The sequence below is a fragment of the Camelus ferus genome, chromosome 1 (assembly GCF_009834535.1).
Source record: "Camelus ferus isolate YT-003-E chromosome 1, BCGSAC_Cfer_1.0, whole genome shotgun sequence".
Taxonomy (NCBI): Eukaryota; Metazoa; Chordata; class Mammalia; order Artiodactyla; family Camelidae; genus Camelus; species Camelus ferus.
Genome location: NC_045696.1, coordinates 90446336 through 90470074, shown reverse-complemented (window position 1 = coordinate 90470074; position 23739 = coordinate 90446336). Strand labels below are relative to the sequence as shown.

Sequence of the window (23739 nt, the reverse complement as noted above, 5' to 3'; positions counted from 1 at the left end):
TCAGATGGCTTCACAGGGGAATTCTACCAAATGTATAAAGAAGAGCTAATACCTATCCTTATCAAACCATTTCAAAAAAAAAAAAAATGAGGGGGGAACACTCTCAAACTCATTCTAATGGGCTACTATCACCCTGATACCAGAACTAGACAAAGACACTATAAAAAGAATTACAGGCCAATATTTCTGATCAATATAGATTCAAAAATCTGCAATAAAATATTAGCAAACTGAATTCAACACTATATAAAAAGCATCATACACCACGATCAAGTGGGATTTATTCCAGGAATACAAGAATGGTTCAGTATCTGCAAATCCATCAGTGTGATATGCCACATTAACAAAAGGAAAGATAAAAATCACATGATTATCTCATTAGATGCTGAAGAAACATTTGATAAAACTCAATATCCATTCATAATAAAAGCTGTCATCAAAGTTGGTATACAGAGAACGTATCTCAACATAATAAAGGCCATATATGACAAACCCACAGCTAACATTACTCAATGGTAAAAATCTAAAAGCTTTTCCTCTAAAATCAGGAACAGCCTTCTCTTGCCACTTCTAGTTAACATAGTAATGGAAGGGCTAGCTACAGCAATCAGAAAAGAAAAAGAAAAAGAAAAAAAAAGAAAAAGTCTCCCAGATTGGAAGGGAAAAAGTAAAACTGTCACTGTTTACAGATGACATGGACAATATATAGAGAACCCTAACGTCTCCACCAAAAAACTATTAGAATAAATGAATTCAATGAAGTTGCAGGATACAAGATTAACTTATAGAAATCTGTTGCTTTTCTATAACAATGAAATGTCAGAGAAAGCAAGAAAGCAATCCCATTTAAAATCACATTTAAAAGAGTAAAATACCTAGGAATAAACTTAATCAAGGAAGTGAAAGAACTATACTCTGAAAACTATAAGATATTGATGAAGGAAATTGAAGATGATACGAATAAAAGTTTTAAAATGTCCATACTAGCCAAAGCAATCTACAGATTTAATGTAATCCCTATCAAAATACTCATAACGTTTTTCATAGAACTAAAGCAAATCCTAAAATGTACATGGAACCACAAAAATCCTGAATAGTCAAAGCAATCCTGAGGAAAAGGAACAAAGCTGGAGGCATCATGCTCCTTGACTTCAAACTATACTTCAAAACTATGGTAATTAAAACACCTGAAACTAATATATAATATTGTAAATCAACTATACTTCAGTAAACACAAAGACTTACTTGGATAGAAGTAGGCAAATGCTCAATAATTTATCATTATTTGCAATTTATACTCTGAGTACTTCAGAAAGTATTACAACTTCCTGGTCAGGGCTCTGTCCCCACTGCCTGGCACAGTGCCTTTTACATGGGTATTCAGTATATGTTTGTTAAATAAATGGAGACCATTTGCATCAAAACAAGCAAAAATTGAACTAGAGGTCCGTGATAAAATGGTTGAAGAGGATTGATTAATGTTTATTCATTTGAGGTCCTTAGAACATCTGCATTAGGGTTCTTGAAAGGCTTGTTGGAATGCAGATTACTGGGCCACGCTCCAGAATACTGACTCAAAAATCCCTGGTGTATGTGTCAGGAATCTGCATTTTACTGAGTGCCTCTGGGGACTTTGAAACATGGTCAAGTTAATAGAAAGAATCCACAGAGGGGAGAAAAAAGACCAGGTAAAGTCCAGAGAAATTAAGTCTTTAGAGGGCAGTGCTTCTCAGCATTTTAACATCATTCACAAGTAGAAAACATTTGCAAAGCACCTTGGGGTACAAGGAGAGACTGATGGAAGCTGGAAGTAAGCAGCCCCAGGGCTTTCGAGGGTTCAGGCCCACCTGGCTGTTGCCCCAGGGATACGGTATCAACATTTTGACCCACCAGTAACCTATCTCATGCTAAGGCAGCTCTGTCAAGGGTGAGAAGGAAGGGAGAATTTAAAGGAAAAATTTATCAAACAAGGCTGAGAACAGTGCACTGCCCCTGAAGTTAACAGATGCTGCTGAGAATTCAAGGGGTAGGGACAACCTTTGGGTATTAGTAATTGGAAGGTTAAGGGAATCCATGGAGTTTTAATGCAGAGGTAAAGGGAAGGAAAAAGGCATTTAAGAAGAAGTAAAGGGAATGAGCTACAAGGAAGTAAAGGACACAAGCATAGGGGACTGTTGGAAGGTTGTAAGAACTAAAGAAAAGGAAATAGTAGCTGGAAGAGTATCGGGAACATGGCGAGGGGAGGGAGAGGGGAAGTATAATAGCAGCCTTTCTTTGGTACAGCAAGAACAGAAAGTTTTCATTGACATGGATCATAAATTGATTACTTAAAAAAACCCTTTGTAATCATTTAGTAGTCTAATAAAGGACTTCAAACGTCCCTTTGAATTGTAACAAGAAGTAATAGTTACAAATCAGGCCATCAGTGCAGAGAGAATGCTGCCATTGGAGTGGATACTTCTTCAGAAGCTGGTGCTTTCAGAGTCTCTTTTGGCTGGTCCTAATTCAGGTTTATGTTCTCTAATCTCTTGTCTCTATCATCAGCTCTAGACATCCCATTCAGCATGAGTGCCAGGTTAATCACAAGCTGTATTTTGTAGCTTTTCAGTCTTCTAAGACTATTTTATGTGGACTGGCAGAAACAGTTGGAAATTGCTTTAAATACTGTGATTTTAGGAATATGTCTATGGTAGACAGAATAGTGCCCCCTTAAAGATGTCCACATCCTAATCCCCAGAAGCTGTGAGTGTGTCATTTTACATGGGAGGGGGCAATTAAGGTTATAGATGGAAGTAAGGGTGTTAATCAGCTAACCTTAAAATAGGAGAGTAACCTGGATTATCCAGGTGGGCTCAATTTAATCACACGAGTCATTTAAAAATATGGACACATCAGAGAGAGATTTGAGAATGTTATGCTGCAGGCTTTGAAAATGGGGAAAGGGGCCACAAGCCGAGGAATGCAAGCAGTCTCTAGAAAATAAAAAAGGCAAGGAAACAAATTTTTCCCTGCAGCCTCCAGAAGGAACATAGCCCTGCCAGCACACTGATTCTAGCCAAGTGATACCTATTCTGGGCTTCTGACCTCCTACAACTCCATAACAGTAAGACAAACAACCTGGTTTTTTAAATGGAGGAAAATTTGAACAGATGTTCTATCAAAGAAGGTATCTGAATGCCATGTAATATAGAATAAAACCCCAATGGGATATTATTATACCACCACTGAAATGGCTAAAATTAAAAAGACTGACAATACCAAGTGTTAGCAAGAATGTAGCCCACTGGAACTGTCAGTTTACCTTTTTTTAAAGTTCAACACACTCTTACCATACAACCCAGCAATCCCACTCCTAGGTATTTTACTCAAGAGAAATGTTAACTGTGTATACACAAAGAAGCTTTATTCATAATAGCCAAAAACTAGAAACAGTTTTGTAATAATATTGTAATGTAAATCATACGTATACAATGGACCTAGCAATAACACTTTAAGTAAACTGCTGATAAATGGAATGAACTACAGATAACATGGATGAATCACAGAAGCATTATGCTGACTGAAAGCAGCTAGACGCAGAAGACAACATAATGTCTGATTCCATTACGTGAAATTCTGAAAAAGACAAAACTGTAGTGACAGAAAGCCTGTCAGTGGTAACTAGGGTTGGATGGAGGTAATTATCTGCAAAGGAGCAAGAGGGCACTTTGAGGGCGATGGAAATTTTCTACAGCTTGATTGTGGTGGTGGTTGTGACTATACATTTTTCAAAATTCATCAAACTGTACATTTAAAATGGATAAATTTCACTGTATGTAAATTATACCTAAGCAAAGCTGAATTAAAACAAAAAACCTCTTAGTAAACACAAACACACACAAATCCAGTTAAGTGGCTTGCTCATGAATTGCACTTGAAGCTTTTTCTTTTTTAACCTCCAAGGTTACATATGAATAAATCTGAGCTCCCTTGGGATAGGTTTATGTATATAAATACTGCAGAACTCAGAGAAGCTCTTTCTGCCTGGAACTGAAGGAAGATGGAATTTTCGAGCTTTCTCATGATCACATCAGAAGATTAGAATTTATAATTAGAAGCGGGTGACCTAAGGCAGATGAAAGTGAGGTGAAGTCTAAAAGGAGAGCAAACTATGAGGGGCTTCAGTCCTAACAGGGGGCTACAGGGAAGAATAAGGTTGCCTTGGTAAAGTGAGCACCAGTGGTGATGTGCCTTAAGTTCTAGGATGAGTAACAAGGAATTGACCAATGGGTCAGTGACTTTCCAACAGAAATGACATTACCACTGTGATAAGGCAAAAACTTTTAGATTCTTGATTGAGATTTGAGATAAATGGAACAACATCAGATTAAAAACATGGATATTTATATGGCACGAAGAAGAGGGCCTGGAGTGTGATTATTGCTTTATGTGTTTTTAAATAAAATACATCGCTTTTTTATTAGAAGTATTTGATAATAGAATAAAAGGGAGTGGCATTCATACATGAGCTAAGAAGATACAGGAAATTAGCATTCAACAAACTATATGATACCGTACTTTGTGCCTGATTTCAGATTACATGATTTAATCTCCACAGCAGGGATATGTGATAGTAGCCTCATTTTACAGCTGTGGAAACTTAGAAGGAAAGCTGTGAATCCTAATTAATTAAGGCACTATAGACACAGAAGGGGCATATTCCTCAAAGGCTCCTGAAGGACTACATGAGTTATGATCGCTAGTGATGCATGTCCACAAACCACACCCAGAGCTAGTGAATTCAGTTAGGAGGTTGGGGGCGAGGGGTGCCAGGAACTTGCATTTCTAACCTGTTCACTAGTTGATTGGTAACTTCAAAAATAATTTGAGAATCACTATCTTGAGACAGAAGATATTTTTACTATGTGGTGATTTCTAGTATTTAGAATTCTTAGAAACAAAAGTTCGCCTCAGAGAGGTGATCTGCAGCTTTGTCTTTACTAAAATAATGTTGTATCTTCATGGTGTTCATAACATAGGTATAGTTCTCAATGCTCACATTCCATAAATAAGAGTTACAAAAATAAACAAGTCAGCATTCTTTATTAGCTCTCGCTAGAATTTATATTGTTGACTGCCCAAAGTGACCTGTACCTGGTAGCAGTATCTTTCAGAGTCCTTTTTTTGCAGTTTCCTTTAGTGCGGACTTAAGCCACCTGAGATGTGTTACTTTGTGTTTATCAACTTTATACAGTAAGGGATAAATAAACATGTATTTTAACTATTATACACAAGTGAATATGGTAGATAACAAATAGAACAGGTTTTGTATTAGTGAATAGTGAGTCTTTATGGGATAAATCTATTCTCCTAAATTCTTCCTTTGTCTCTTTAACAAGCATATTAGTTCAAAATAATTCTTTGTAGTATTAAGCTGCCTACTTACTATTTAAATTCCAACACTTACTCTTACACGATTACATGTATTTTCAACAGTGATTCTTTTATTGCACACCGAGAAAGTATGCGACAGATGATGAGAAATTTCTCTGAACCTTTCGGAAGAGACTTGTTCGGCATCACTGATGGTAGAGGAAGAGCTCGTAATCATACGGGACATGAGGATGGTGAAAATTCCTTGACTGTAAGTTCTTTACTTTAAAGTTAGTGAAGAAAACTGTTACGAGGGAACTATGGGAAAGCTCAATTCTTTTAACAATGCTTTTTTAATTGTATAGCATTCTACTGTGCTACCAAAACTTTTAACACGGTAGAGTTATAAATTATAAGTCAAACTTAAAGCATTGTTTTCTATATATATATAGGTTTTTTCTCTCACCTTATAATTTACTCCCATGTATCAAATTAGAACAGACAGGGAAATATCCTTCCTGTCCCCTACAACACTTTTTTTCTGCTTTAAAATAGCATCCAAAGCTATAGTATATGCTTATCTCCGTTGGGCCAGGAAAAACCAGTCTTCTTCATGGCTACCTTGGACCTTCAAAACTTAGATTAACTTTTAACTATATCCAAAAGCCTTGTATAACTACAATATGTTTTTATAGTCTTGTCTGAGAGCAAAGCTAAAAGGTTACAAACCATACTCAGCTCAAACCGCCCCCCCAAAAAACCTAGGATATTTATATACCTTAACTAATTTCTTTCCTGCTTATTTTATTTGTATTGCTTTTTCAGCCTCAGGAATGGAAGTTCTAGTACAACAAATTCACAAAAGTTTCTAAAAGATAAATCTCTGCAACTGAAATGTAGATTTTTAGAGCTCAGTAAATATGAGTTAGTCAATTGGGAAACTTTCAGAATCTTCTAGAAAATTTTTTCTTATTTTCTGTTTGCAATAATCTTAAATAGAACAAAATGTTTCAAATACTCCTAAGAAGTTTTGGATAAAGTTGCATTTTTCATTTAAATAAAAGTAATCCTTACATTTTCATATGCATATTATTCCAATATATATGTTATTCACATTCCAATTAGTTTTTTTAATTAGTTAATTGTGGTATCATATATATTTTTTAAATTTTAGGACTATAAATTTCCATAAATGTCTAAAGTTAAGTTCAAAGGAAAAATTATCAAAGAGGGCAGAAAATATCAAATCAATTATGACATTCTGAAATTTTACCTTTCATGTGAGCATTGAAATATTTTATAATTTGCTATAGCCACACAACCATCCAACCATAACCATATAACTAGCAAGGAAGAGTAGGGCTGTACATAGTATTTGTATTTATGTGCATAAATGAGCTACTCATAACCTTTGTGGAAGAAGCAAGAAGTGATGATTTTATTCCCTTGTAAGCATAGAAAAGAGAGTTGTTTATAGTTCATCTGTAAAGATCTCATTGCAAATGCCTGTCACATCAGCTGTAACTCTGCTGGTCACCCACTGGAAGTAGAACTGTTTCTTTCCTGGCTACTTGTTTAAAACATCTGAATGTTTAGTGAGCTGGAATAAGAAATATATAACCAAACAAAGAGATAAATTTCCATGAAACCACTTTGTAAGATTTATAATTTAGAACTGTTTGTATTTTAGCTTGCCTCATATTTGCCTTGCCAGTGTGGCTTGAAATCAAGTTTTGGGAACCAAAAAAACCCACATAGCTGAAGTAATATGATTGTGTAAATGTGAAGATTGAATAAAGAAAGTCAAGTAGATAAACAATTCTGAATATAAAGGAAGGCCACGACCAACATTTGAATGAAAAAGTGAAATAGGTGCAACCTTGTCCAATTTATAGGCATAAATTAACTTTTCTCTCAGATTATGACCCATATCTATAGGCTGAAGTATGTAGCATCCAACAGAACTTTCTGGATGATGGAAATGCTCTAAATCTACCCTGTCCAGTATGGTAACCACCAGCCACAGATGGCTACTGAGTACTTGAAATATGCCTAGTGGTACCTGAGGAACTGAATTTTTGATTTAATTCTAATTATTTGGGGAGGGGGGCAGTTGGGTTTATTTAAATAATGTATTTGTTTTATTTTGATGGAAATACTGGGGATTGAACCCAGGACCTTGTGCATGCTAAGCATGTGCTCTCCCACTGAGCTACACCCTCGCCCTTAATTCTAATTATTTTTAAATTTAAATAGCCGCATGTGGCTAGTGGCTGCCTTAATGGAGGGCATGATGATATTCAAATAGGCTCCAAAGCCTTAAGCTTTTTTTTTAGCCAATGCTGAGTTAAGAGCACTGATCGCCTATATATGAACCTATCATCTTATTTTTAAATTTAATATCTTTCAACATTTTCCCAAGAAAAACTGCAGTATTCATCGACCTACTAAATAAAAAGTAAATGGTAGTTTTCACTATATCAGATTTAGACCAAACCATTTCCTAAAACCTTGAGTTTTATAACTTTTTAGATAGTAAATACTGCTAGGTAGGATTTACTTGCCTCTTACATCTAAAATCAAGTCATATATATTTTTCTTCAGTTACATTATACAGTATCAGCTATCTTGGAAAGCTGACACCAATGCATTTTTTTCGAAGTTTGAACATCCTTTGCCAAACAAGAGCACTGAGCATTGTCCTAGGGCAGTTGAAGGACAGTAGTAATTTTTTAAATGTAGGAACTTCATCCAGTTGCAGCAGGTTTTCCAAGGAACATTCAGCTTCTCTTTTAGCCAAAACTCATTTTTTTAAAAATGTATACTGGTGAAATACGACTTTCCTTTTTTTCCTGACATGTTTTTCTGACATGTTTATAGCTCAGTATGAAAGACTTATGTCATACTGAAACTAAAAGAAATTAAAAGAAATAAAAAACCAAACAACAATAACAACAAAAGATCTCTATCCCAACTTGACTTTTCTAAGTCAGTGTTTTGTAAGTAGATGTAAAGATATTCGAAGTTCGAAACTGCAGAAAATGGAAAAGACTGCTGCCTAGTTTGAAAAGAACATAGCCAAGAAAACAGTAGGCTTTTTGAGCATGCTAGCTGTTCTGTTTGAACTTTTAACAACGATTTATACAAAGCTTTCTTTTTTCTCTTTTCATGAAGTTATAAATTTTAAAATGAGTGTGTTGATGAAGTAGCAAGTCATTATACTGATCCTTTTAAGCATAATGGATGAAAATTTATATTTCAAATAGACACCTTGATAATTTTTTCTGTTTTTGGCCCATTTCTTGACATTTGTCATCTTTATCAGCCATATTGTGAAGGAAAACAAAGACTCCTATAAAAGTAGGAGAAGCAGCAGCTCTGCCACTTTATTGTGTTTGTGTTATTAGCATTTTCCTCAGGTAATGATTTCTTTTTTGGGATATTTTTAAGCCAGTTGTCCATTTTGGGAGGATTGGTTTTATTTGCAGCTAGGTCATTTAATCTGTAAATTTATTTAATTAGGCAATCTATAATTCAGATTATGACATGTGCTCTTCTGACACTTAGACTGAGAGATAATGCCAGAGTCAATCTGAAATCTGTTTTTCATTTTAGTACAAAGAAATAGAAAGAGAAATTTTATTGGTGCTTCTAATATACTTTGGAGATTACTGTTCTAGATATACAGTATAAGTATATATCATATGATATAATTTATTATAAAATTTAATATAAACACACAGTTTTCTCTAGTTTTCAATATAACTTACACAGGGAGAAAATTATCTTTCACTGAATGATTATAAAACCTTGTATATACCTTTTACAAAGAAATTCAAAATTTATTTTCAACATTTGAAACTTCCAAGTAATAAAAGTTTTTAATTTGTATACACATCTAAAAATTTATTTTTATCCATCTGTACCTATTAAGGAATACAGTTTATGAACTATAATTTTGATCATTTCATCTATTATATTTACTGTTCTTTTCCCTATCACAGACCAAATATTTTAAAATCTGCATGTAAGCCTTGCTGAAGTCTACATTTTTTTATTCCATAAATTAGTTCTTAGGAAGTATTCATTAATTTTTGTGCCCAATATCTCTACTAATCTTTTAAAATGTTGTTAGTGTAGATACTTTTATTTTTAATTGATTACCAGCAAGATTAACTGATTTTTTTTTTAAAAAGATGGAACAGTTGAGCAAAAGAAAGATATAATCTTAATCATTGTATCTTATGTTTCAATTTTTGTGTGAATTTGCATTTCTTTTGAGAAATGTTTGTCTCCATCCATAGCAAATACTTTGTCTTTGAACTGCCTTTATATTAATAACTAATACTAGAGTAGTCTTGTTTACGAGTGACATGAGGCTTCCCTGTTTGCCTGCCAGGCTCCTGTCAGGCTCGACCATGAGTAATAAGCAGAAAAAGTTTTAAATATATGTTGAAGTTTTTTTGATTAAAAAATTCTATGACTTGGTTAGCTCTGAACTATGTGATTAATGCAGTACACTTCTTTTTCAGAGGTTATCATGTAACAAATATCATAACCAAAATTAATTGGATTTTTTTCCCTAGGCAATGCGTTCCCTTGTGCCTTTTGGCAGTTTTGGTGGTATGGTTCGTATCGTAAGACACAAACCATTTTAGCAGTATTTTCTGAAAAATATTTATTTTTCATTAGCTTAAGCAAATTGAATTGGCATGCAGCTGCACTTACTTTGATGATGGCTTTTTAGCATTTTTACTGAAAATTTATTTCATGTATTAAATTTATCTTAGAGTGTTTAGGCATATGTTTTGTGAAGTGAGTCATTTCAACATATATAAAATCAATCTTCAAAAAGAAAAAGTACATTTTAATACGTGACCATTCACCTGATTTACAAAAGGGATCCCCTTAGTTGTGTTTGAAAGTTGGAGACTTCCTCATGCTCATGATGATAGGCAAGCACATTTGGAAAAGCTCAAATTGGCTGCTCTCTCCAGGACTCTATTGCCAATTTGTTCATGCTTTTCTTTTCCCATGTCCACGAATGGCTTCTCTGCAACCAGCTTTTCTCCCACCTGTTTGGGCTTTGGTTCTGTTTTCTGTGGTGCTAGTTTCTGACACACTTAAAAGCAATCTGAGGAGTAGCAGAGAATAGCATGACCTTAGAGCATTTCCTACAGATGCATTTGTACTCTCATGAGAAAGTTCCTGTTTTATTCTCTTGTGTTAGATTTCAGCCATTTCTCTCAATGTTTGACATTTGTCCTTCCTGGACAGTTTTTAGTGAGACAAGTAATGAATGGGGGGACAAAAGCAGCTATAACACAGTTATCAGTAAAATGATAAGGGAGTTGAGCATGCTGTGGGAGCACAGATAGAAAAAAGCCCAGACCTTCTGCGATGGTGGGTAGAGGTCAATTAGAGAAGACTTTCTGAACCTTGAGGATTAATAGGAATTAGCCAGGAAAAGCAGGGATGGGAGAAGAGTGCTCAGCATAGAGGAAACAGTTTGTGCAGAGACCTGGAGGCTAGGGAGCTCGAAGATGTTTAGGGTCAGTTAGCCCTACGGTGTGAGTTCAAGGAGAGATAGAGATAAGCATAGAGAGGTGACCAGGGACTTCTCTGGGCCCTGCTAAGGACTGTGGGCTCAATCTTAGGAGCAGGGGAAGCAATTGATGAATTTTCAATTCAAAATAGTAGAATCAGGTTCTCCTTTTTGAAAGATCATTGTGCCTGCAGGTAGGAAAGCGATTAGCAGGGACAACAGTGGAGGCAGGGAGGCTAGGAAGCTGTTGAAGGCTTCTAGGAAGTATTAGCTATAGCTTCTACTCTGGGAATAGCTGTGGTGATGAAGAGAAGTAATCTCATTTGAGAGAGAGTTAAACAGGTGAATGGATAGAACTTGGTGATTTATTGAATTGAGTTGGGGTGGATCTGTAGAGAGGGAGAAGGAAAGTATTATGCCTGTTTTTCTGGCATGAAGAATTAGGTAGGTTGGTAGTTCCCTGGCCACTGAGCTAGGGAACAGAGCACTGATGCAGTGCAGATATGAGGGCAGAGGTGTTCAGAGAGATCATTTCAGTTTCAGATGTTTTGCATTTTGAGTCATCTGTGGGCTGTCCAGGTGGATTTATCTGGTAAACTGTTGGATATACGGGAGCTAAGCTAGAGAAAATTTGTTCATTCATTCAGCAAATATTTATTGAGCCCTCTTGTGTGCCAGGAGTTCTTTTTAAAGTATTGGGAATACAGTAGTGAATAAGACAGAGAAGATAGCCCTTCTGATTTGACAGTGAATTGAGAAGAGAGAGAATACACCCAAACATCTGATCTTTTCCTCCTCCTGCTTCTCCGCCCCTTCCCTACCATCTCTCTTGAATTGTATCTCTAAAACAGCCCTGATTCTCAACCTACATGTTGAAGTCAAAAATTCAGAGTATTTCCTGAATTGTATTGAGTCTGTGAAATGCAGATTGATTCTATTGCAGTCCTCTGAGTCCCATAGATGTATCAGTATCTCCTAAACGTGCCTTTGTGTTCCCTACTGTGCTGAGTGCAGGTTCTAAAGAGAAATTTCCATCTGTTTTCCCATTGTAACTAACAATAAAAACCCAATAGAATGCAGAGACATAAACAGGCCTTTGCTACGTCTTATATTGAGTCCCAGCGTGGCACACAGCAAAAGACTCTCCAGAAGGGCTGAAATACCAGCATTGAACAACAGTGCCTTAGAGGATTCAAAAGACTCTTTCTACTTGAGTGGTAGGAATTCCTTGACTCACACACTCCTTATAATAGTAGATGATGTGTTGGGTGACACACTAGAACATGTGCTTCATTTTTTGATTTCTGGTAACTGTTCTAGTGATAAAACCTAAAAAGCAATAGCAGACTTTCTAGAGCAGAATTTCTCAGCCTCAATGCTACTACTCTCATGTTGAGCTGGATAATTCTTGTTCTGGGAAACTGTCTTATGCTTCATAAGATGTCTAGCAGAATCCCTTGCCTCTACCCAGCAGATGCCAGTCACAGACCCTCTTCAGTTGTAACAAACAAAAATGAGTATAATTATTGCCAGATGTCCCCCTGGGGTCAAAATCACTCTTGGCTAAGAAACCACTGTTGTGGAGGAATTCTTAACTATTCTAAAGGAGCATACCTCATCCTTCGAGGGTGGGCCCTACTGAGCCTTCAGTGGTAGGCAGCAAATTCAAGGCCTGTTAATGGAGTGGATCACAGGAGGGCTGGCTACTCCAAGGCAGCTTCTGTCAGCCTTGTGGTATTGCTGAAGGTGACACTGTTGTCTTATACCCAGGTGTTATTTATTTGCCTGGTGGGGTACCCAGAGGGAAAAAGGAATAATTTGAAAACTAGCCTGTGCTAGAGCTGTTTCGCCCACAACTGCACGACTCAGTATTTAAATATTAACCAAATTATGTTTTGAGCAAGTTGAATGATTGCATGTTGCATGTATATACATGTTTATATATACACATATATATATGCCTGTATTTATAGTGTTACAACTTCCTAACCATTTATATGTTGGCTATTTAGGATTTTGTGTATGCTTCAAGTTTTTCTTTAACAAATTGCTTTCATTGTATTTTCCTTAAATTATCTTTGCCTGGTAGATCCCGGCATGAGGTCCCACAGCAAAAATCAAGAAAACACTTTTCAGCTGTTGTGGGAAGGTTCATTTGCTTCTTTCGTAGTTAATAATGTACTTCCTAATATCCTGTAGCGTCCAGATGTCAACCCTTTTCAGGCAATGGACCGAATGATGTTAAATATGCGAAACAGTATGCAGGAATTACAAAGAAACTTTGTAAGTACTAAAAAACTGATGAGAACGTTGTTTTCAGTTATTGGTAACCCTATATTATAGTGGCTTTCAACCGTCTTCTAACCCTGGTCACAGTGATTGAAAAATACATCTTACATCATGACAGTACTTGTGTACTATTTATATTGTATACCTGAAATAACAGTTTCATGAGAAAATGATCATACTATTTACAGATTGTGCTGATAGAATTTTCTATTTTATTTCACATTTTAAAAATTCTGGTCAGATGATCTCAAAATGATCTCACAACCTACAAGTCTGAAAAATAGTATTAATTAAATTTTCAAAATAAAAAAATTCAACCTCAGAAACATTTATCCTACTGAAGGTCACTATTGTAAATGAAAATTTTATATGAATTTAGATTTTCAAAAATTATATATAACTTGTCTACTTAAGAAGATTTGTAGCACCTAAGAGATTAATTAACTTCTAGTGTTTTGAAAAATAGAAATCTCAGGAATGATGTTTAGGCACTGGATTAGATTCATACGGTCTAAATACTTAAAAACTAGTACTCATACTCTTACTTTTCTACTCATATTAATCAAAATAATAACTTGATTTAGCATGAAGACCACCCATATTATTTAGTCATCCAGTTTGAAATCTGAGGTTCATTTCAGAATGTTCAAATCCAGGGCATTATTAATGATTTTAGAAATGTAGCGATCGGTACCCACAGAAGGTGTAAAACTTCTTGGCATAAGGCTGATTGGCTCACGGTTGGCAAAATTGCACACACAGTCAACCGCTGACTGTAAAAGTATCACATGCTTCAGGGCACAGCATCTATAAGTTTAACCATGAGTCTTTGATCTCAAAAATTTGAGGGTTTCTGAGTGAATCACTTGTTTATTCCTTACGAGGAGAGTGGGAACTGTTAAATATGGAAGGAAGTTAGGACCTTTCTAGGGGTACCTACCATTTGGATAGATCATACTCATCACTTACAGTATCCTTAGAACTTCTAGTTTGTGTTGTTAATTATTTGAATACTCTGACATTAGTTCTTCGTATTTGACTTAGTTCTCTGGATTTACAATTTATGTTTGCCCCCAGGGTCAGCTTTCAATGGATCCAAATGGGCATTCGTTTAGCTCTTCCTCAGTTATGACATATTCCAAAGTAGGGGATGAACCGCCAAAGGTTTTCCAGGCCTCAACTCAAACCCGTAGGGCTCCAGGAGGAGTAAGTACTTTCTTGGAACTTTATAAAGTTGTGGGATAATAGATCACCTATATCAACTTTTAACTTAAAATTTGACCTGGTCTTGGCCAGGGAAGGGGTGGGGTCGAAGAAAACATGGGTCACTGTGCAAAGCAATAAAGCTAACTGTATTTATTTAAGGCATTCTTTGCCTCCCCAAACCCCTCCACCCCTGTCCTGGTGGCTTTTTTCATGTAAATATCTATCAATGTTTACTACCTTCACATGTTGACAAGGTAAGTAGATACTAGAAGAAGTCTTTGTTTCATGAAATGAATGTCTACTTTTAATTTATATTTACAGTAAATGAATTTTTAAACTCACAATTTTTCAGGTATACATAAAGGATATAGAGAATAATATAAATACCCCAAATTCCTTCCATCCAATTTAGTCAAATCAACACTTTTCTCTATTTACTTTGTCTCTTACTTTGTTTTCTTTTTAAGCAAAAACGTTGCAGATTCAGTTCAGGTTTCCAAAATGCTCCTCCTTCCTCCTTTTCCTTTTCTGCCTCTGCCAAAGAGAACCATTTTCTTATACAGGTGTACCTCGTTTACTGGGCTTTGCTTTATTGCACTTTACAGATAAATTGTGTTGTTTACAAACAAGGTTCGTGGCAACCCTGTGTTGTCAGATGATACCAGTTTTTAGCAATAAAGCATTTTTAAATTAAGGTATGTAATTGCTTTTTTAGACATAATGCTATTGCACACTTAATAACTACAGTATATTATAAACATAACTTTTATATGCACTGAGAAACCAAAAAATTTATGTGACTCACTTTATTGCAATTTTTGCTTCATTGCGGTGGTCTAGAAGTGATCCCACAGTATCGCTGAGGTATGCCTGTATCTGGAATTTATCATTCTCATGCATACTTTTTGTAATCTTATTAGTTATATATGCTTCATATGCAGTATAGTGACTTATTTTACAGGTTTCTAAACTTCACGTAAATGGTTTCATATTGCATGTGTCCTTTGCAACATGACTTTGCTCAGTAATTGCTTCTGAGATTTATTCAAGTTGATATGTGTAACTCTGGTTTCTTTATTTTAACTTCTGTATAGTGTCTGAAATATGAATATACCACACTTTTAAAATCCATTTTTCTATTAATAGATGTATAGATGTTTCTAATTTTTCACTTACTCATCTTGATACCTGTCTCCTTGTGCAGAGGGGCTAGGAATGGTATTGTTGAGTTGGAGGAGGCATGTGTCTTCATCCTTACCTAGAAATTACCAAGTTGATTGAAACAAATGGCTCCCACAGACTTTGGAATGAGAGTTCCCATTTCTCCACTTCCTTGTTAGTACTTATAGTAAAGAAAGTTTGGGATTGCCTGTCTAATGGGTGTAAGTAGTTCATTTTTCAGTTCTTACCTGTAAAGACATACCTTTTAATGATACTCTTGCCATAGTACAGCAAAGACTTTTAAATTTTAACTTGCTATAAGTGACATACATCTTAAATGAAAAGAGAATGCAATTGTCGATGTCCCACAGCAAACCATGTTAACAGTCCTTGGCTTTCATAAATATTCTAATTGATAGGGTCATTAGGTAGGAGTCATGAGATTCAAGCCCACCAACATGAAGTCGCCCTTGCTTGTAGGAATGCTAGTATGTACTCCCATCTATTAATTGTCAAGGACAGTGTTGAAGGCATTGTTTTATAAAATTAAATTATTCTTTCTTTTAATAATTGTATTGGTTCTATTTGTCCTGGACATTTTAATTTAAAGCAGTTCAGGAAATATCAGAGACAGGTTGGTAGTGGAACTGAGTACCTATTATTTTTAGAGCATTGGATCTATGGTCTTACGTCTGTAGGTAAATAGGTTCTGAGGAGTTTGGAAGTATATCCATTCTATATTTATTTAAATAATGACCAATTTTTATTTTCTTCATTTTCACAGATAAAGGAAACTAGGAGAGCACTGAGAGATTCTGAAAGTGGATTAGAAAAAATGGCTGTTGGTCATCATCTCCAAGACCGAGCTCATGTCATTAAAAAGTCAAAGAACAACAGGACCGGAGACGAAGAGGTCAATCAAGAGTTCATCAATATGAATGAAAGTAAGTTATCACAGAAAATAGCATTCTTTCTCTGAAAGTTAAAATAGCAGCTGTACTAGTAGAACTTGGTGAATATTTTTATAGAAATATTTCATATGATATCATTTCAGGCAGTTTATGAATATATAGGAAATATGCTATCAAAGCAGTAATAAAATTGTGGTTTCATTGTAGATCCATTTTTTATTGTGATTGTTGTTGAGTATCATTTATTTTTTGTTTTATACTTGGAAATGGAATTTTTGAATTGTTTTATAGTAAGGCTGTCAGTAGAAAATAGGAGTTTTTATATATTTTTGATTGTCAAAGAAGTACATTTGAAAAGCTTTAAAAGGTATAAAGAAAATTAAAATTATCCATAATTCCAACCCCAAATAACTATGATTAATGTTTTAGTGTATTTCTTTCTTATAGTTTTATATGTATATAAACATATTAACACACATACTTTTTTTCAAAATTAGTATTTTACTATTGCCATAGTTTATTGTGCTTATTTTAATTCTACACTGTAATTCTGAAGTCACCTATGTATGATGTTATTTTTCGAAAACATTTGGAATAGGTTACCTTATCATAAGTTGGCCATAATTTATTTAAACTATTCTATGTTCTTGGGCACTTAGGCTTTTGTGTAGATAAGATTCAAATTTCTGGTATTGTTAGATAGTAAATCATATATGTACCAAGCAAACCTTTCGGTTCCCTAGATTTTATATGCATTCTTCAATGCATTTAAGTCTTTCTAGTGTCTTCACTCTTCTCATTATAGCTTTCAGGTTATATTCATTTCCAGTTTTTAGGAAGTATTTTGAATAAAAATGTTTTATCATAGTAAAGGATTTAAATGATTATATCATTTTAGAAAAAAATTATCTTAAGGTTGGAGTTGGATAAAATTATTCTTATGCAATGAGATGGAAGCCACAACATCTTTTTTTTAATTCTATGATACCATTTATATGAAATGTCCAAAAATAGGTAACTCCACAGAGACAGAAAGTAGATTAGTGGTTGCCAAGGGCTGGGGGTAAAAGGAGAATGGGGAATGACTGCTAATGGGTATGTAGTTTCTTTCTTTTTATTCATTTTTTTTATTGAAGTACAGTCAGTTACAGTGTGTCAGTTTCTGGTGTACAGCACAATGTCCCAATCATGCATATACATACCTATATTCGTTTTCATATTCTTTTTCATTCAAGGTAATTACAAGATATTGAACATAGTTCCCTGTGCTGTACAGAAGAAACTTTTTAAAAATCTATTTTTATATATAGTGGCCTACATTTATAAATCTCAAACTCCCAAATTTATCCCTTCCCATCCCCTTTCCCCAGTAACCATAAGATTCTTTACTATGTCTGAGAGTCTGTTTCTGTTTTGTAGATGAATTCATGGTGTCCTTTTTTTTTCTCTTCAGATTCCACATATGAGTGATATCATATGGTATTTTTACTTCTCTTTCTGGCTTACTTCATTTAGAATTACAATCTCTAGGTCCATCCATGTTGCTGTATATGGCATTATTTTATTTTTTATGGCTGAGTAGTAGTCCATTGTATAAATATACCACAATTTCTTCATCCAGTTATCTGTCGATGGGAAAGCCACATCTTAACCTTTCTTTAATTTTAACCTTTATAATTTGGCCATATTTAAATATATACAGAGTAATTCACAATAATTAACATATTGAAGAAAATTTTAGTAAAGTAACACATTATTATATAGGCAATCTGAAAGAATAAGTATTATCATTTACCTATTGTTATTATGGAATTTAGATTACCTACTTCATAACAAATAAATTGACCGTTGAGATGAGTAACCTGTCTCAGGAAATTGAAACAGAAGCTTGTGAGGCCAAGTTATGCCGGGAAATTGTGAGGTGCTGGCCACAGGAGTAGCTTCCTCCAAGTACAAAGGAAAAGCATGATCACTGTGAGATAGAATGCAATTGGGTCCTGGGGTCCATTGGATAGAATAATATGATATCCAGGCAGGTGTGTGAAAAACCAGGTCATCAATAACCAAATTATCAACAGAAATAGGAGATGAACAAATAGAATGGAAATATTACTCTGAGTCCGAGACCTTCATATTTGTAAGCAGTTTCCTGCCTCTACTTTAAGGTTAGGCTGATGGAAACACCAGGCTAGAATGAAATCTATGGGGAGCAAGGCAGTTACTGACAGCTGGTACCTTCATACTTACCCCTTAATTTTGATATTTAATGTAGGTGATGCTCATGCTTTTGATGAGGAGTGGCAAAATGAGATTTTGAAGTACAAACCGGGGGGACACTGGCGCAATCTAGAAAACTCTAGGATGCGGAGCGTTGGTCACTGAGAATTCAGGATCCCGAGAGCTTAAAAGAAGGTAAAAGTTATCTCTAAAATAAATTGTGTTTTTAAAAGACAAATTAGAAGAAAAGTTATGTCATTTTACTTCTGTTATCAGGAAATTTTTATTAACATCCAAGTTGTTTGTATCAATAATATCTTTTGTGAAACCTGTAATAATTTTACATTATATCTGAGTTTTCCAGCACCAATTTAAATTTGTATTTAAAAACTAATAATATTTTAGGATTATATGACTGGTAACTCACTGGCAAATTATGCTTTAGTCAATAGGAGCTAAAATCCTCCTAAGGAAAAGTGCTGTACTATGATGTGGTTGTTCTTGTGAAACAGATTTTTCAACTGGATATGACAGGAGTCATACATTCCGTACCAGACAGAGATACTGGTGCTTAGGGGTATGGTAAGGAGAGAGGGGCTATCTCTAAAAGGCTTAACAAAACTTCCCTAACAAGTCAAAATAGAGTATTTAATGGTAAACACATTTTTGGACATGTGTATAATGTAAACTAATATCTGTATTATTTTGTTATTAGATATTTTGGAAGAATGTTGCAAAAACTTTAGCCTTCTTTGGAATTACCTTTTGAAACAGCTGTGACAGTATAAATGTACTAAAACCACACTTTAAAGATTATAGAGATTTTGACACATTTAGTATATATTCTAGAGTTGCAATTCAATTTGGTTCTCTGGGGGGAAAATGGAAAACACTATCTAATTCCTATTGAACTTAAACTCGAGAGAGGGAGAGAGGCCTCACCAGGCCTTAAAAGAGAAATCTGTTCTAGGCTATAAGAGAGTGGAGGATTGCAGCAGAAGGTGGAAGGCTTCCCTGAACCAGCGGTGGACAAGTGGGTACCAAGTAAATCAGAAGCCTTGTGTAGAATTTCATGTGCTACCATCTTTTATTTTAAAATACTTGTTTAGAAATTTAGAAACCTGATTTGTTTTCTATAGAAAACTTGCTCCCATGCCAATTTTAGATAGTATTTGCCTCACTTTGAAAAGTTTTATCGATAAAAACCTAGCGGTGCCAAGTTTGACTGGGAAATCCAGGTCCCAGTTAGAGAAAGCATGCTCTTTATAGATGATCTATAAATTTATGGCCCTCTCAGTGGCATTTTCTATAAACCAACACTGTCCAACAGAACTTTCTGAAATGGTTTTTTGCAATGGTGAAAACATTATGTATCTGTGCTGCCAGTATGATAGCCACTGGCCTCATGTGGCTATTGAATCACCCTTGAAATGTGACTGATGCAGCTGAGAAACTGAATTTTTAAAATTTATTTTATTTTAATTAATTTAAATGTAAATGATGTGGCTACTGGTTACCATGTTGGACAGTACGGTTAAACGGTAAAGAGTTAAATCTGTCTCAGGAAAGCAGATGTTGCTGTCTTAAATATTAAGTGAAGTTGTCTGCTATATGTTTTTCAAAGCTACTAAGGAACTTCTAAGATAAAATTCACCTTACAGTACAGTGGTTTTTATCGTGTTTGTATTGATTTTTTATGACCACTTTAAAAATGATATTAATGTTCACATGTATATTTCTCAGGGAGAAACTTCACCAAAGTCCAGCCATTGAATATGGAAGAAGATCAAATGCTTTTGTGGACAAACTCAACATCAAAGGATCACCTGTGAAAATCAACAAAAAATAAATAGCATTGCACTTGATCTGTTTAGTTTCCATGGTTTTAACAGAGAAAGTAATGGTGCTGGGTGATACACATAAGACCAATCTCTTGTTGTTGAATTAATACTGTATTTAGCAACTTTCTTCTGATGTCTGAATGTTCTTGGAAGTGCTAGCTTTATATTGTCCCTACTTTAGGAATAAAGCTTTGATTTTCAACAATGCAAGAAGCATTAAACACTCTATATCATTTTAAAACATACTAATTTTTAAAGCTCACATGCTGATTTTGCTTTCACAGTTATTTTCCTGTTGCTATGTATCCTATATATTCAATATTGAATGTACAGCTAGTCTATCATGTAAAATTAGTTATAAGAAGTGAAATGTTAGAAAATTATCTGTTTTTACTAACACTATAAGAGTGATGTTCATAAAGGTGAAAGCTAGCTTAAAGAATTTTTAAAAATAAAGTGAATCTATACTAGTACTCTTACAAAAAATTACTTTTATAAAGAACACAATAATCAAATAGTTCATTTTCAAAGAGATTTTAAATTGCTAATATACATGAATTTTCTTCTTATAATTTCTTTTTACTGTGTATTCTTTTTTTGTTCTGTGTTACATTTTTAACATTCATCAGACTTTACATTGACCTTTGTCTTTAGCATCTTAAGGTAGAATATTTCTGTTCTCCTTTCCCACAGACAGCTTAATCTATCTCCCCGATTAACATTCTAAAGTTGGAGTGTCCTTGGAGAAACTCTGCTCAGCCTTTTTGTGACATTTAGAAAAATGCATTTGGTATTCTACAAACCTGAATGATTGATTGTCTCAAAATTTCTTAGACGGGTGATGTGTGTGTTTGAGCAAGGTACTTAATAATTCAATTGTTCTGTTTTTAATTATACTATTTAAAGATTCAGCTCTTGTTTTTTTTTCATTCTAGAATTCAAACATTAATCTGTTTTTATAAAGTTAGGTTTGAAATTTCTGAGAATATAAAATCTTAACTCAAGTTTTTGTTGTTTCAAGGGGGAAAAAGAACAAAATCCCGTTATCACTCTATAATCCTAATATCTTTCTTTTTAAACTTTGGAAGTAGAATTGGGTGATTGTGCTTCTACTCTTCTAATTTTCTGTATCATGTCCTATTAATTGTACCAGTCAGGCATTTCATGCCTTTAACTAGTCACTACAATAAGATACATATGTGTCGATTCATTTTTATAATGGAAAATAATTGAGCATGTATTAGTTAAAGATGTTAAATTTTTCCTCTTATGCATAACTTAGCATACTAATAACATACTAACATATTGGGAAGTTGTCATAAAGGCATACATTTTAAATAACACTTTTGCATAAATTCACTTGACAGAGAAAAATCCCAGTAGACACTGTAATTCTCCTTTTGCCTAAATTATTACACTGATGGTAACTTGAGTCATTATATTCAAATATGAAAACATGATTTAATAAATAATTGTACTAAAGACAGTATAACTTCTATGTGTCATATAGCAGTTAGAGAATTCATAGATACTTTTTTTCATCCCAACTTGTTTACCATAAAAAGCAAATTAAAATTGAATTAAATATATATTTCTTCTTACGCCACAGTGCTTCCTAAGGGGCCACTTATAAAATATGTGACGTGGATTACATGTCAATTCTTTACATTCACATGATGCTGAAATTGGCTTTTTTCAGAATTTATTTTTATCGTAATTCTGAAGTCAACTTAACCAGTATAAAAAAGAAGGCTCTCCGTGCTTTGTGGTTCACATATTATTTTTTCTTTATGGACTGCCACTGATCTTTCTGGAACCCTGGGTCTCTGGGGAATGTAAGGATATTAACAGTTCGGTGAATTGTTAAAAATGTTAATATTCTTACATTAACAACAATAAGGCCAAGTTGAATACTTAGGCTCCTTGCTACTTTAGTGATTTTCCTGGTGACTTTCAGTCTCAGTGATAGGTTTTCATTACTCTACCTTTAAGACTCCTTTAGCTTTTAGTGGCAGGAGCATGCTGGAATCAGATGGTCCCAGCCTGAGGCAATGTGATGGAGTTAGGAGGTGGGGCCGGGGAGGGGATTGGGTTATGAGGATGGAGCCCTCAGAGCAGGATGAATGCCTTTGTAAAAGAGAACCCCAGAGAGCTCCTGTGCACACGCAGTGAGAAGTTGGCTGCCTACGAACCAGAAAGTGGGACACACCAGACTGCTGAATCTCCTGGGGCCTGGATCTTGGGCTTCCCAACCTCCAGAACTATGTGAAATAAATTTCTATTGTTTAGAAGTCACCCAGTCTGGTATTTTTGCTATAGCAGCCTGAAGGGACTGACAGTGGTCAGTTCGGAGATCCTACTGAAGTTTGACCTAGACCTACCTCACTGCAGTGAATTAGGACCCTGAATTTGGTGTAAGTATACATATCTGAGAAACCTTGAGGTCCCTCTGTCCCTTACTACATGGATTTTGCAGTAACTCTGCATTGTGATGATCTCTTTGGTCCCAGTGTCATTCTTATTATTGTCTCCCAAAGTAACCAACCACCTGACAAAACTTCAGGAAGAGAGCCTCTCTGTAATTTGTCTAAAGAGACCACTTTGTTTATGTAGAAGTCTGCCCATCTTTTATTTCCATACTTCAGCGCTTTTTAACTGTATGGCTTATATTTGAACTTTCTTCTCTCCTTGAAGAGGGAAGGTAATTAGACTATTACAGGGATACTTTCATGTTTGTATTACTAAATTAAAGAATGAGGCCATTAGAGTGAGACAGCTTTAATGCCTTAGTAGCTCATGCAAGCAAACCAAAACCTAAGCCTGCAATGCCTCTAGGTTAAAAACAGCCAACCCGGCGTTCCCACAGCAGGCAGCCCTAGCCGATCAGCTAATCCCCTTGCTTTCCCTCTGCCTCTTCCCTCCGAGTCTCTTCCCAGCCCCACTTGGTGGAGCGCTCCTTCTTCCTGTTTGGTGCTGCTGATTCAAATTGAGTTTTGCTCAAACTCAAGATTTTCAATGTCTCAGTTTATCTTTTAAGCTGGTATAAAGCTGGCTCTAGCTCTCCTTCTTGCTTTTTCCTCTCCCCATCTTCTCCTCCTACTTGACACATTTTAAAGACGAATTTCAGAAAACAATTATTTATATGAAATATGTGTCACTAGGAATATCTAGTCCAAAAAAACCCATAGTCCAAAATGTCTTCAGAGGAAAAAATCAA

At 35.0% G+C, this 23739-nt stretch overlaps 1 protein-coding gene across 1 annotated transcript in view; it reads left to right on the top strand.

Moving 5' to 3' along the window:
• Positions 1 to 22111, top strand: part of MLF1 (myeloid leukemia factor 1) — a 36585-nt gene extending 14474 nt beyond the window's left edge. Inside the window, 8 exon segments of the mRNA XM_014563954.2 lie at positions 5476 to 5623; positions 9939 to 9980; positions 13097 to 13180; positions 14264 to 14392; positions 16338 to 16497; positions 18737 to 18843; positions 18845 to 18876; positions 20425 to 22111. Of these exon segments, the coding sequence (XP_014419440.1) occupies positions 5476 to 5623; positions 9939 to 9980; positions 13097 to 13180; positions 14264 to 14392; positions 16338 to 16497; positions 18737 to 18843; positions 18845 to 18876; positions 20425 to 20530 (808 nt within the window). The 3' untranslated portion in view covers positions 20531 to 22111.
• Positions 22112 to 23739: the final 1628 nt, after the last annotated feature.